The sequence below is a fragment of the Pelophylax lessonae genome (assembly GCF_965119305.1).
Source record: "Pelophylax lessonae genome assembly, chromosome: 3".
NCBI lineage: Eukaryota > Metazoa > Chordata > Amphibia > Anura > Ranidae > Pelophylax > Pelophylax lessonae.
The window spans coordinates 201849096-201864052 of record NC_138770.1 but is presented as its reverse complement, the minus strand read 5'-3'; the positions used below and the strand labels follow the sequence as shown (position 1 = coordinate 201864052).

General features: G+C 42.2%; 1 protein-coding gene across 1 annotated transcript in view; it reads right to left on the bottom strand.

The window, feature by feature from the left end:
• The window catches only part of MYO7B (myosin VIIB), a 545169-nt gene that overhangs the window by 434711 nt on the left and 95501 nt on the right, over positions 1-14957 (bottom strand). Inside the window, exons 7-10 of the mRNA XM_082249873.1 lie at positions 12864-13006; positions 6558-6671; positions 4529-4682; positions 62-138 (exon numbers count right to left, since the gene is read on the bottom strand). Coding sequence (XP_082105999.1) covers positions 62-138; positions 4529-4682; positions 6558-6671; positions 12864-13006 — 488 coding nt within the window. The remainder of the gene's footprint in view (positions 1-61; positions 139-4528; positions 4683-6557; positions 6672-12863; positions 13007-14957) is intronic.

The window sequence follows — 14957 nt, the reverse complement described above, 5'->3', positions numbered from 1 at the left end:
ACCAAACAAACCACTAATAAAGGTAAAGAGATGATAAATAATAAAACATTTTGATAAATACCTCAAGCATAGCGGCTACAGTAGACAAATGGGTGGACTCATGGACATCACAGCTGTCGATATTTCCATACATTGCACCTACAAGTCACAACAGGACAATATCTATATTAAATAAAACTAAAAACTGAGGCAAGGCATAATACAAATAATCAGATACTTTTAAATGTAATTAAAAAACGGTTTAAAAATGTAATTTATGAATCAGAAAAATAAGTTAGTTATATACCAGTGTTTGCCATAACTGAAATGTATGATACTTAAAGCTTGTAGGGGAACAGTCTATTAAGTTTATCAGAAAAAGCAATAAATTGTCAACTGTCTATTGACAGATACAGCTCCAAAGTAAGCTAACTAGGATTATACTGATGCCTACAGGGGAATCTGTATAACCTACTCTAGGCACACAGAAAACTGGAGGCCACCCTTCTTGGGGCTATAACACCTCACCTGCCCAGTTTTGCTTAGTGTCCTCTTTTCCTCATGGTATGTTTTTAATTTAAACTTGAAGATATTTCTCTTCTATCAACAGCTACTGGTAGATTCAGTGGCTGGAGGGCTCTCCAGTTTGCCATCGACTATAGGTTTTCTCAGTTTATTAAAGTGGTTCTAAATTCAAAATATTTCCCCCCATCCCTATACACAAAGTCTTCTCACGCATCAGCACTCTCCTCACTGCAGCGCTGCTGCTCCCTCTTACTGGTCTCACAGGAAACGTGGAGAGAAGTGGTAGCCATAGGCTGCTGCTGTCAGTCAAATCATGTAAGGAGAAAGTGGGGGGTGAGGCTGAGCCACGCTTTGTATGTCTACGAATGCACACAACCTGGCTCAGGAGTGTGACCCCATGGGTGCCCTCATAGCACATGGTTTGCTAAGAGGGTACCTAAAGGAAGAAGGAGTGGACAGCATCAGCGTGGGACTCCAGAAGATGAGGTTAGGGGCTGCAATGTGCAATATCACTGCACAAAGCAGGTGTAGCACCCTCCTGGTCAGGTGCTAGGTAGAGAGTATAGTTATGGCTCTGTCTGCCTATCAGAGGAGCAGCAGGCAAAATGTATATTGTTCTCTGCTTAACAGAGAGCAGGATCTGTGAGTCAGGTCTGCTCAGTGTGCTCAGTGTGTGATTCATCTGGCCTCAGGGAGTGTCCCCAGCTGATCCAATGGGGAGGCACATTGGATACTAGAGGAAACCTGACCAATGACACACAGGCTTTTGGTACTGCCCGAGGATTGAAACAAACAGTTGGTCTCGGCACATTATGGGGCAGGGTAAAAAAAGCCATGGGCACATGAGGTAGAGGTCTTTGGCAGAAAGCAGAGTCCCAGAAAGTGGGTGGCGGCTGCCTCCTCTTCTGCAGCAGTTGGTGATGGTCACAGGCAGTCGGCCTGGTGCACCTACAGTGTGGAGCTGAACCCAGAGGTCCAGGAGAACTGACTGAGGAGTTGGGGCACTGCGAGACTCTGGAAAAACAGTATTGTGAGTACAGAGGTCTTAAAAAATACACAGTATTCAAAAACGCCGATCTTGGAGGGGTTTGGGGTCTTTGACCCCAGATCCTATAAATATGTATATCTTTTTTAAAGCACCACAACCCTCCATGCTTGCGTGCCAAAACATATGTAAGTCGTGCCCGCACATGTACAGAGTGTATAAAAAACATATGTAAGGTATCGCCGTGATTGTTGGAGCGAGAGCAAAAATTCCAGCACAAGGACCTCCTCTGTAACTCTAAATAGGTAGCCGATAAACTTTTTTAAGCCATTGCCTATGGAGATTTTTAAGTGCCGTAGTTTGTCGCCATTCCACGAGTGTGTGCAATTTCAAAGCAGGACATGTTGGGTATCTATTTACTCGGCGTAACATCATCTTACACATTATACAAAAATATTGGGCTAAGTTTACTGTTTAGTTTTTTTAAATTCATTGGGGTGTATTTTTTCCACGAAATTTTGTTTGAAAGACCGCTGCATGAATACAGTGTGAGATAAACTATTACAACGACCGCCATTTTATTCTCTAGGTTCTCTGCTAAAAAATATAGATAATGTTTATATATAATACTATATACTGATGATCTGAGACAGTCCAGCAGTTAGCAGTGACAACTTATCAGTGTTCCAGTTAACTAAGCACCCTGCTTTCAGGTCAGGTCAGTACTTTTTGCTATTCTTCAGTGAGTTTTCAGAACCAGAGCTGTGGCAGTTTCATTTGTCCCCATTTCTGAAGAATCACTTCTTTTAAGTGGCATAAGCAGGTCAATGGGTATGGTATTTGGGTATTTCTCCTTTAGTGCAACCTGGATTTTTTTTTTTCTGTGTATTATTCTGTCATGGAAGCGGCTGTAGCTAAAAGCTGGACATGTGCACACCCAAACTCTGTCTTTCCACACATTTTTGCCGCTCAGGAGTAGCCCTAGTCATAAGGAATGATACTGAAAGCTCTTGGTGGTGGCAGATAAGCTTTGTGGTGCTGCTATTTCTGCGGGACCTCTTTTTTTTTTAGACGACAGCTTGCAAGTGGCTGGAAATGGAGGGGGACAGACCCTATAGCTTTCTATAGGGCTCTAGTGCGCAGGTGCGGTCAGCTGACTCATGAAGGTGAGGTGAGGTAAGGAGTTAAGTATGAATCTCGGTGTTGTTGCTGCTGCAAAAAAACTCTACTGTATTTGAACCTATTTGGGACTTTGCATTTCTATCTCTTAAGGTATCCTTTCTTGTAGACAGCACTCCGTCTGTCCTTTGATCTTACATGAAGACAAGGTTGTTTGTAACCCAGGAACTCCTTTTTACTTAACGTGGTCTCTACTTTTTACCCTAATGAGTATATTTTGATACCTTCCCTGTGTCCTACATTGGTTTATCTCCCAGCCAATGCTTGTTTTAGTAAGATGGATTCCCTGTATTTTGTTCTAGTAGGACCTAAAAGATGTTCTCCGGCCTCTAGATCCTCTATTTTTGAAAAGATTTGACAGATTGCTATGAAGGCTTGAGTTGCAAGATAAACTAGGGCAGTGAAGTTCTTCTTGGGATTTTAGTCATCCGGCTTCTGTGTCTGAGACCTGTAACACTGCAACCTGGCCTTCTCTACAAATATTTTCAAAGTTCTATAAGGCCATCTGTCTCGGCAGATGTTAGTTTTAGTTAAAAGGTTCTGCAAACAGATATTTAATTCCCTTGTTTTTCCCTTTGTTTCTTCTTGTTGGGCTGGTTACCTAGGTTACCTATTATCAGGCTGTGTCCCTCAAAGGATGATAGAGAACATAGGATTTGTTTGTACGCCTTCCCCACATATGCCATCATTCTCTCTTTAGACTGCTTGCTTGCTACAACTGAGTAAGTATGAGAGGTTATAGTATCAAGGGGGCTGGCTTACAGTATTTTATGTGCCTAGTGTCCATTTCTCCTGTAAGCGGCAGTATAACCCTACATTGCTTATTACCAACATAGGGGTTATTTGCATATGACAATGGGTTTATTTGCATATGACAAACTTATGTTAAGGGCAACAACAAAAAAAAAAAATGAAAACTCCTTTGTAGGAAACCAGGTTCTCCTACAGCTACTCTGTACCAATGCAGTGGGGGAAAGCAACAACTTGATTTCCCAAAGAGATAAAGAGAAAAATTACCATGCTAATATAAAAGAAAGAAAAAGCTGCTAACACTACAACTGATCAAAATTGCATAGAACTAAAATACATAAGTGCAGCGCTAAAAAATAAATGAAGTGATCATATATAAGAACATATATCACACAAAACCATCAGAAAAAATGAATGTGGACTGGAAAGTTCATAGAGGAGGCAGTCCACATAGTAACACTTTCCTGTTGTTACTATGTGGAATGGCTCCTCTATGAACTTTCCAGTTCACATTCTTTTTTTATGATTTACCACAGCACCAGATTAGAAAGGGAGTGTAGCAATGATTTCAATGAGAGCCTAGTGTTTTTTAGTTCTTTAAAAATTGTCTTGTGAAATCATGCAGATACTGGTAATATACAGCCAAACACAGATGGAAACAAATGTGCACTGGACATGAAAAGCTCTTACGTGGTGGTAATAAAAAACTGCCTCTTGGTTTTGGATAATCTCTAGGGCTTCATTTAGAATTAATTACAATTTTGGATGCACATAGGGTATGCCATTTCATAATTTCATTGCTGATTAGAATCAATAGATTATCTGCAGTAATGATAGCCAGAAACCATATGATATATGATGGGGAACAGTCGTTTTTTTTATTTTCGCAAAAGGGGCACTTAAAAAAATTAATTGGCAATGCTGACGTGTCTTACTGATTCATGTGAAGTATAATTTTAGACAGAAATCCTATTTAAAGGAATATGTAATCAGGAACTTAAAAATGTATTTCAAGTATCAGCATGAACAATATAAAACATCTTCACTACTTTTATATTATGTACAAAAATATTTACACAACTCAATAAAACCTAGTTTAACATTACATACTTTGAAACTCCACGTTGCCCAAGTGAAGAATAGCTGCAAGCAGTTTGTTTATGTCAGCCTGATCTTGCTCAGAGAAAAGAAGAATCTTCATAGCGGAGCAGACTTCAGCATAGTCCTTAGTATCATTGCGCCCATCACATTTTATGCAGTTGCCCTAGAGTAGGATCAGGAAGAATTTGATTGAAATCAATTGTTTTTCTAAAGAATTTTACCTAAACCCAATTATGATCTCTAAAGATCACTAAAACTATAATCAGGTAGTTACTCTGTGATTGGTACTTTATCAGCATGATTAAGATTTCACTATGATTTTGTGTTCACTAGCTAGCTTTTAAACTAAATGGACAGCACAAAAAAAAGAAACTATTTATGACTTCTAATGTTGTTGTACTCTCTCGGCATCTAAGAAAACAAAATTATATTGCCAATAGACTGCAAGTGTTGAGAATACATTGAATAAATAATAAATATATTGTTTTGATTCAGCTCTCTGGTCAGACCAGCATGAAACATGTCCCTGCTTCAAACAGTTCCTTGACACACCCCTATTAATTAAGTAAAGTTCCAGGTCACCTTTACCGCATGTGGAGGTTATTAGGCTGGCCATAAAACATTATGTGACTCTCTGATTTGGCTTCCAGATGTGATGCTCAGGTGAGGATCAGGCTATTCATTAATGGACCTAAATCAGTGAGGGCACCTGCACTGCTTCTGCCCATTGGGCATGTCATAGTATAAGTCATAAAGTGAAAAAAGGGGGTAGGAAACTGCGCAAATGGTGTGAATAGAAAATTAATTAAATGTGGATATGAAATGGTAAAGTGGAATTTCTCCCACACTGTCAGCTGCTACACAAACGTGAAGACGTGATATATAGTGAACAATGGGAAAAAGTAGCGCTCGACAGAAATAAATAAATATATATAAATAAATATAAATATATGCAAATAAACAATGGATCGTTCATCACATGATCCCCTGATGACGTCAGCTGTGACTGGCGAAACGTCGGGAACGTGAGACCATACACATCCGGGTCTGAGGTCTGAGGAGCGCAGCGTGGAGCGGCGTCTCCCATCCCCAGCAAACAATTTTATTGAAGGCTTTTTATCTACCTATGTCTAGTAAGTGCAATTTATCTTAAATAAATGTTTGACCATTAAGAGATACTGCACCATGAGAGTATTCTTTTATCCCTGTATATGGCTTGGCTTTCTGATTATGGCATCGATTCTGGCTGTGATGATCTATACCTATGGGAGCGAGATGCACTAGAATCCCTATTGGAATACACAGCGTGTTTGACCCCCTGTAATTAAGGGGTCCAGTGATTCTGGTAAGCGGCTCATACACATATTTCACTGGGTGATCGTGTGAAGGTGAAGGCTTTGTTAAAGAAACCACCCTATCAAGTCTGTGTTTTCCATATTGGCCGACATCAATCCAATTGCTTTGAACACCAGAGACTTTGTTGCACGATCCATTGTTTATTTGCATATATTTATATTTATTTATATATATTTATTTATTTCTGTCGAGCGCTACTTTTTCCCATTGTTCACTATAGTATAAGTCATGTTGATGATGGACAAATGTCTTCTTGCCCACCATTTCAAAAACACACCTACCTGTCTATGATCAGCCTACGTGGAAAAAGATCTATCAGTCTACAGCTAAGTGAATTATTGCTATCATTATAAAGGTAGGAGTCATAGGACAATGTACAAAAACACACATTCCAAAAAGATGTTAATAACTCGAGAAATAAACTTTCTTTCTCAATTTTCAGTCTGTTTAACCCCTCTCTTGTTGATTTAAGGTTTTTGATCATTTTTACACAACAGATATTACAGTAAGCACATTTCTCAATACCCCAGCAAACATTCAATACCGCTGCAGACCCTACATTGTGTACAGATATGATATACAGTATCTGATCAATTGATAAATGTCATATAATATCTACATAAAAGATTGTGTGAGTATAGTCATCAAGAACAATTTGAGGCACACAAATGAGTGACAATACCACAGTGAGATATTTGTAGTCTGAACAGTTGCCAAGGTTTAGCTTCTTCTTTTGTTCTGAACTCATGCCGAGTAAGATGCAGTAAAATATGTGGTAGTTTCGCTCTCCTGTAGCCTGATAAATGACAAGAATTAGGTTAATTAAAATTACTACATCAAGTCCATCAAAAACTATTTTCACATAAATAGTTGTGTGCAAGAGTGAGTGAAGTAGGCAAAATTAGCACATGCTAATGATTTTGCCAAGCATTTCTCTAGGCAACCCTCTACTATATACACTTCACTGCACCAAGAAACAACAAAATTTATTCAAGAGAATCAAGACACTTCTGTTTTTATCCTTTACATCATTAGCAAAAAGCCGTAGGCTTAGTATGGGGTCAGACAAATCAAAGTGATCCAGAAGCTGGGTAGAAGGTACCCTCCAGTGAGGTACCCAGAACCTTTAATGTGCCTGGCCACCAATCAGCTCTCTTGCAGTAACCCCTAAGATGCTATAAAAAAAATGGAATTTTTGATTTATCGTAAAATTCATTTCTCTGATGTTCATTGATGGACACAGCTCCTGATATTCTTAGCCATTGTGTTATACTGCCCCCTACAGGAGGAGGACACTAGGCAGAAAAAAAGTCTGGCTATGCCCATGGGCAGTCTAAGGGGGTATACTCCCTCTCTCTGCTATAGGCACGCAGTTAACAAGCAGTGTAAGGAGAATTACAACTCCACAGATGGGGTGGGTGCTGTGTCTGTCAATGAACATCAGAGAAATGGATTTTACGGTAAGTCAAAAATCCCTTTTTCTGTTTCATTCATTGACGGACACAGCTCCTGATATTCTTAACCATTGGAACGTCCTAAAGCAGTGTAAAACATGAGGGGTGGGAACAGCGGAAAATAAGTTCCCAAGCCCAAACTATAGCCAACCAGGTAAACAGGAGCTCAACCAAACCAACTGGAGCCCACCTGAAAAAAACTATACACCCTCAAAGAGGATCAGGTCCTCTTAAACAGCAGCCTCCAAAACCTTGTGGCCAAAAGAAGCATCCGCAGATGCCAACACATCCAATTTATAGAACTTTGTGAAAGTGCACCGACAACCAGGTGGCCGCCTTGCAAACTTGAGTCACTCATGCCTGATGACAGAAAGCCCAGGAGGCACTAAGCACCCTAGTAGAGTGCGCCTTGACAGGGAAATGAGGAACCTGACCCCTGATGGAATAGGCCTGAATCACCATCTGTCTGATTCACTTGGAAATGGAAGAAGAGAAAGCAGACAACCCTTTACGAGATCCATCTGTGAGCACAAATAGAGGGTCTGACTTCCTGAAAGAATCCATAGCTGCCAAGTACACCCTAATTGCCCGGACCACATCCAAGGTATGCAAGGCAATTTCCTTCAGATGTTTAGGCCTGGCACACAGGGAAGGCAACACAATGTGTTCATTTTAAATGAAAAACAGAGACAACCTTTGGAAGGAACGACGGATAGGGGCAAAGAACCACCTAATCCCTGTGAATCACCAGACAAGGTGAAAAACAGTATAACCCTGTCAGTTACGACACCCTGCACACAGAGGTGATAGCCACCAAAAAGGTCCCCTTCTGGGACAGCGTAACCAGGGGAATCTCCCGAAGGTTCTCAAAGAGAGGCTTCTGGAGAACCGAAAGCGCCAAATTGAGATCCCGGCGCGGCAATGGAGCACGCACTGTAGGAACCAATGTCGGACACCCTGAAGAAAGGTACGCACGAGGGAGTGGGTGGCAAAAAGTCGTTGGAAGAAAGTCACCAAAGCCGACACCTGGCCCTTGATGGTACTCAAGGCCAATTTCTGTTCAACCCCTGTTGTAGGAAGGTCAAGATCCGAGCCACTGAGAAGGAGCGTAGATGAATCCCAAAAGACTCACACCACGCAATGTATGTCTTCCATGTATGATGGTAAATCTTCCTAAAAGTAGATTTCCTAGCTTTCAACATGGAAGGAATCACAGACTCAGATAAACCCCTATCCTTCTGCACCTGGCGTTCAACAGCCAAGCCGTCAAAGCCAGCGACTGTAAAGCAGGATGGAGGATCGGTCCTTGGGACAGCAGATCATGCCTGGGAGGAATCTTCCAAGGAACGTCAGTGACCAGCTGCATCAGATCAGCGTCCCAAGCCCAGAGCCAATAAGATGACCGGAATCCCTTCTGCCTCGATCCTGCGGAGAAGTCTTGGCAGAAGCTTGAGAGGAGGGAAGGCGTAAATCAGACAATACTTACCCCATTGGGCCACTAGCGGCATCTGTGGCATCTGCCAGAGGATTCCTTGACTGAGTCAAAAACCTCTGCACCTTTCTGTTGAGCAGAGCCCCTAAAAGATCTACCTCAGGGGTGCCCCACAGGAGACACAGTTGATGAAACACCTCTGGATGAAGGGACCACTCCCCTTGGTCTAACGCCTGCCGACTGAGGTAATCCGCCTGACAATTTTCCACCCCTGAAAGTGTACGGCGGAGAAGACTGGAAAGAACCGTTCCGCCCACCTTAAAATGCCGGTCTTCAACCAGAGCCGCCAGGACACTTCTTGTGCCCCCTTGGTGATTGACATAAGCCACGGCCGTGGCATTGCCTGAATGAATGAGTACTGGACAACCCTGATGTTGATCTGTCCAATGGTCCAGACACAGACTGATCTTTCCATGAGTTCCATGACATTGATCGGTAGTCTGGACTCTTCCAGCGTTCAGATCACCTGAGCAGAATGCTTGCTGAGGAGGCCTCCCCAGCCGGACAGGCTGGCATCCGTGGTGACCACTGCCCAATACAAGAGGAGGAAGGATTTGCCCAGCCCAAGCGCCAGATAACAAAGCCACCATTTTAGGGACTCCTTCGTTCCCCGACTCAGCAGGAATCTGACTATCCAGAGACTGTGGAGTCTTGTACCATTTGGTCAGAATTTCCCTTTGCAGGGACCGAACTGTGCAAACGGATTTGCCTCGAAAGTAGACACCATCAGGCCCAGCAACCGCATGCAAGTCCGGAGGGATGACCATCTGCTGGACAGCAGGAGAGGAATTGCAGTCTGCAATTTCTGGCGTTGGTCCAGAGGAAGGAGCACCCTGGCTAAGGCCAAGTCCAGAGTCAGGCTCAGATATTCCAGCTTCGTGGACAGAACCAGAGCAGACTTCTGAAAATTTAGAATCCAGCCGAACTCCCGCAGAGTTTGTATTGTGATTTCCAGGTTTTCCACCAGAGCAGAAGGAGACTCCGCTCGCAGAAGGAGATCATCTAAGTAGCCCAGTACCGCGACCCCCCGTTGGCGTAACAAGGCTAGCACCGGGGCTAACACTTTTGTGAAGACCCGAGGAGCAGAGGTTAGATCAAAGGGTAATGCCACAAACTGATACTGCTCTTCTCTCACAGAAAAGCAGAGAAAGCAATGGTGACTGGCACATATTGGAATGTGAAGGTAGGCATCCTTGATGTCGATAGAGGCGAGGAAATCCCCCTGACGCAGGGATCCCACCATTGTTCAAAAGGACGCCATTCTGAACTTCTACACCAGCATAAAGCAGTTTAGCGCCTTGAGGTCCAGGATTAGACGCACTTTGCCTTCCTTCCTGGGAATTGTGAACAGGTTTGAGTAAAACCCCTGAAAACATTCTGGAGTTGGAACCAGAACAATCACCTCTTGAAGTAACAGGTCTTGTACCACCCCAAGCAGGTCCTGCAAGCGGTCCAGGGACAGGGGCAAGTTGGAAGGTAAAGAACCTTTCCAGGGAACAAGAGCGCAAACTCGATCTTGTAGCCGGACCGAATGACTTAGTGGATCCACTTGTCTTGCACCAGGGCTCTGGGCTTGCCAGACCAGGTTTGTTTGGATCCTCTAGAGGAGGCCCTGAAAGGCTTTGAGCCATTGTCAGTCAACCCTAAGGGACAAAAAAACTTCTTATGAGCCGAGAAGGAAGGCCCACATCTACAACGAGGTTGATTGCCCTTAGTAGCCTGCGGAAGAAAAGTACTCTTCCCCCCTGTGAGACCTTTAATGGTTTCATACAGAATAGCCCCAAACAGTCAAAAGGAAGACCAGTCAAGGCCTTTTTAGAAGTCTGATCCGCAGGCCAGCACTTGAGCCAAAAGACACGCTGAAGGACCACAGCCAAAACAGAGAAACAAGCCACTAGGGGAGCCGCATCCAAAGAGGCATCACAGCTAAACTGCAGCCCCTGGACCAGCTGGTCCACCAGCCCGGCAAAGGCAGAGGGGAACTGTTCTTCCTAGAAAACAACAACAAAGAAAGGGGCGCACCGACCTAGTGCATTACCACTAAAAACATTTATTAAAATAGTAAAACGTATATAGTATACTCACAAAGCAGGTGTGAATATTACACACATCAACATAATCAACACGAAATCTCCAAGGTAGCCAAGGCACTGTGCAATGCTGGATGGCATGCAGTGTACTGCATGAAACTGCTATGGCTATTTTTACGCTTTTCGAGGGCGAGCCCCCTTCCTCAGAGCCAAGAAATGCTGCTGAACCACACACTGGACTGTCAGGGGGCTAAATGAGAGCTGGCTCCACCCACTCCTGTCCTGCCCCACAAGGGGCAAGGGTGGACAGGCGGGGGATGGGGGGGGCACCCACCAATACCAGCACCATCCACCCATCCCCACAAACGTACCAGGCTGTGGCAGCAGCACTTTAAATAAAGCAGCTTATGAAACACTCAATTCAAGAAATCCAAATGCAAAAAATAAATAAAAACATGAATAAAACATTTTCATATGCAATGCATGACCATATAGATATGCATTCTTCCTAACCTTCTAGGTACTGAGAGAAATATCAAATAATACCAATGTGTACTTAGAGTACAAGTACTAGTAGTAGTGTACTTGAGAGAAAGACCCGTAAGGGTCAAAGGCATTCCAATGTTCGTATGTGACTCCCAATCATATTGCAACTGCACTTTTGATTGATCACATGTAGATAGGTGTATGGAGAGGTCTGTGTGCGCTCACTGGCCAAACTGGGTTGAGCACTGGATCTAGATTATCCAGCCCATCACCCAGTTGATTGTAGATCTCACAGGAAAAATCCAGGAGAAACATTTTCTATCTAAAAAGAAAAACATTTGCCAGGACCAAAGATCCTAAAAAGGAACTAGGTCCTTACTTCTGACTAGGCAGAAAAAAACTGAGTGCCTATAGCAGAGAGAGGGAGTATACCCCCTGGGACTGCCCATGGGCATAGCCAGACTTTTTTCTGCCTAGTGTCCTACTCCTGTAGGGCGCAGAATAACCCAATGGTTAAGAATATCAGGAGCTGTGTCCGTCAATGAAGGAAAGAGAAATCAACTTTTTTGAAAGTTTACATTTGCATATTGTTAGGCATTACCACTGCCTCCACAAGCCACTGCTTTGGCCTGGCAAAAAGCCACACAGAAAACTAGATCAGCACTGTGGGACTGAGAACAGATTATTCATTGTTGCCCTATACCCAGAATTTCTAATTTTTAGAGTGGGTACGGCAGTGAGTGGATCTAGCTAGTAGATAGCACACTAACAGTATTTAGTGGCACCAGAGGTTGCCTGCTTTCCAGCCACAAGGTGCTTTGCTTTGTGTGAGAGTGCTGAAAGTGAGTACTTGATTACACCTATGCGATTGTATGAGCCTTGGTTGACGCATGACAATGAATGATAAAAGGATTACTGTTATGTTCTATGGAGATCATTTACACGTGCGTTTTTCTATTGTGCATCTTGGACAAAATACAGGTGGGATAACGCACGTTTTTGGCCTCATAGATTATAATTAAAGCATATGGAAAATGCATGAAAAATTAATATGCAAATGCACAGATATGAACCTAGCCTTACAGTATTTTGGAGCTACCAGCTTTATAAAGTTTTTTGTTACAGAGTTGGTAATATACTGTAGATATGGTTGACAAAACATCTTATTTTCCCACTCATGATTTCCTGATTAACTGACAAACTGACAAACACTCCTGTATTAGACACAGCTGATATTATACAGTCCTGTATTATGGAATACATTACATTAATATTTGAGTTAAATGTAACTAACAGAGTCTATCAATATATAACAAAAATACTTCAATGATTTATATTTTATTTGAAACACAACAGTAATGAATATTCAAAATAAAAAGCATAGTTATTGATAAATCAAATAAAACTGTAAAATCAGAGTTGAATATGTGTTGCCAGTTTCATACAGATTTTATACACAATGGTACAGTTCTCTCATTTCCAAGCTATAAGGGAGCAGTAGATAAATGATGTCTAGGCTGACATACCTGCCTGCACACACGTGACTTTTCCAGGAGAAACTGGTCAATACGAGCTCCTTCAATAACACTGTCCTTGGAGAAGTGAATGTCTATGTACTTGCCAAAACGGCTAGAGTTGTCATTTCTGATGGTCTTTGCATTTCCAAATGCTGAAAAGTAAAACAAAGTAAATGGTCCTAACAATACAAACAATCCTAACAAAAATCAACCAACAAAATATGCCTTTTAGGATGGAAGTTTGTATCGTAAAATGAATAAAAAGGTAAACAAAAATATACAGTATATTACATATTTACTTGTTTTTATTTACATTAATCACCAGAATGCCCAGGATGACCTGCAAGTGTTTAGCCTTAATGTGACACTAAACCCACATCATATAAAACTATCAATAAATTCTGTATTACATGCTGTTTATACTCACTCACTATGGTATTCATTTTCTGTTTTTTGCAAAAAAACAGGTTAATCCTGCTTTTCTCTATCTCTCCCTTCTGTCCATGTCCCCACTACTATTGGGGATTTTGCAGAGCAGTGTTGGCAGCTCTTTACGTGCTCAGTTTTCAGTGAGTTTCTATCCTGAGCATTTCCTCCCTTTCACATCTGAGAAGCCCATAAGACTCACACATGTGGGCGTATACACATTGGTAAATGACAGCCCACTCCCTCCCCCCTCCTCCATGCCCACTAACCAGCTAAACACAATGAAGGCAGGATATTACATCTTGATTCTAAGACATAGGCTTCCAGGAAACTGGCCATACCATGTTATTGCAAAAAAAAAATAAAAATAAAGATTTTATTTCAAATATACAGTGCCTTGCGAAAGTATTCAGCCCCCTTGAAGTTTTCGACCTTTTGCCACATTTCAGGCTTCAAACATAAAGATATAAAACTGTAATTTTTTTGAAGAATCAACAACAAGTGGGACACAATCATAAAGTGGAACGAAATGTATTGGATATTTCAAACTTTTTTAACAAATAAAAAACTGAAAAATTGGGCGTGCAAAATTATTCAGCCCCTTTACTTTCAGTGCAGCAAACTCTCTCCAGGAGTTCAGTGAGGATCTCTGAATGATCCAATGTTGACCTAAATGACTAATGATGATAAATAGAGTCCACCTGTGTGTAATCAAGTCTCCGTATAAATGCACCGGCACTGTGATAGTCTCAGAGGTCCGTTTAAAGCGCAGAGAGCATCATGAAGAACAAGGAACACACCAGGCAGGTCCGAGATACTGTTGTGGAGAAGTTTAAAGCCAGATTTGGATACAAAAAGATTTACCAAGCTTTAAACATCCTAAGGAGCACTGTGCAAGCGATAATATTGAAATGGAAGGAGTATCACACCACTGCAAATCTACGAAGACCTGGCCGTCCCTCTAAACTTTCAGCTCATACAAGGAGAAGACTGATCAGAGATGCAGCCAAGAGGCCCATGATCACTCTGGATGAACTGCAGAGATCTACAGCTGAGGTGGCAGACTCTGTCCATAGGAGAACAATCAGTCGTATACTGCACAAATCTGGCCTTTATGGAAGAGTGGCAAGAAGAAAGCCATTTCTTAAAGATATCCATAAAAAGTGTCATTTAAAATTTGCCACAAGCCACCTGGGAGACACACCAATCATGTGGAAGAAGGTGCTCTGGTCAGATGAAACCAAAATCGAACTTTTTGGCAACAATGCAAATGTTATGTTTGGCGTAAAAGCAACACAGCTCATCACCCTGAACACACCATCCCCACTGTCAAACATGGTGGTGGCAGCATCATGGTTTGGGCCTGCTTTTCTTCAGCAGGGTCAGGGAAGATGGTTAAAATTGATAAGAAGATGGATGGAGCCAAATACAGGACCATTCTGGAAGAAAACCTGATGGAGTCTGCAAAAGACGAGACTGAGACGGAGATTTGTTTTCCAACAAGACAATGATCCAAAACATAAAGCAAAATCTACAATGGAATGGTTCCCAAATAAACATATCCAGGTGTTAGAATGGCCAAGTCAAAGTCCAGACCTGAATCCAATCGAGAATCTGTGGAAAGAACTGAAAACTGCTGTTCACAAACGCTCCCCATCCAACCTTACTGGGCTCGAG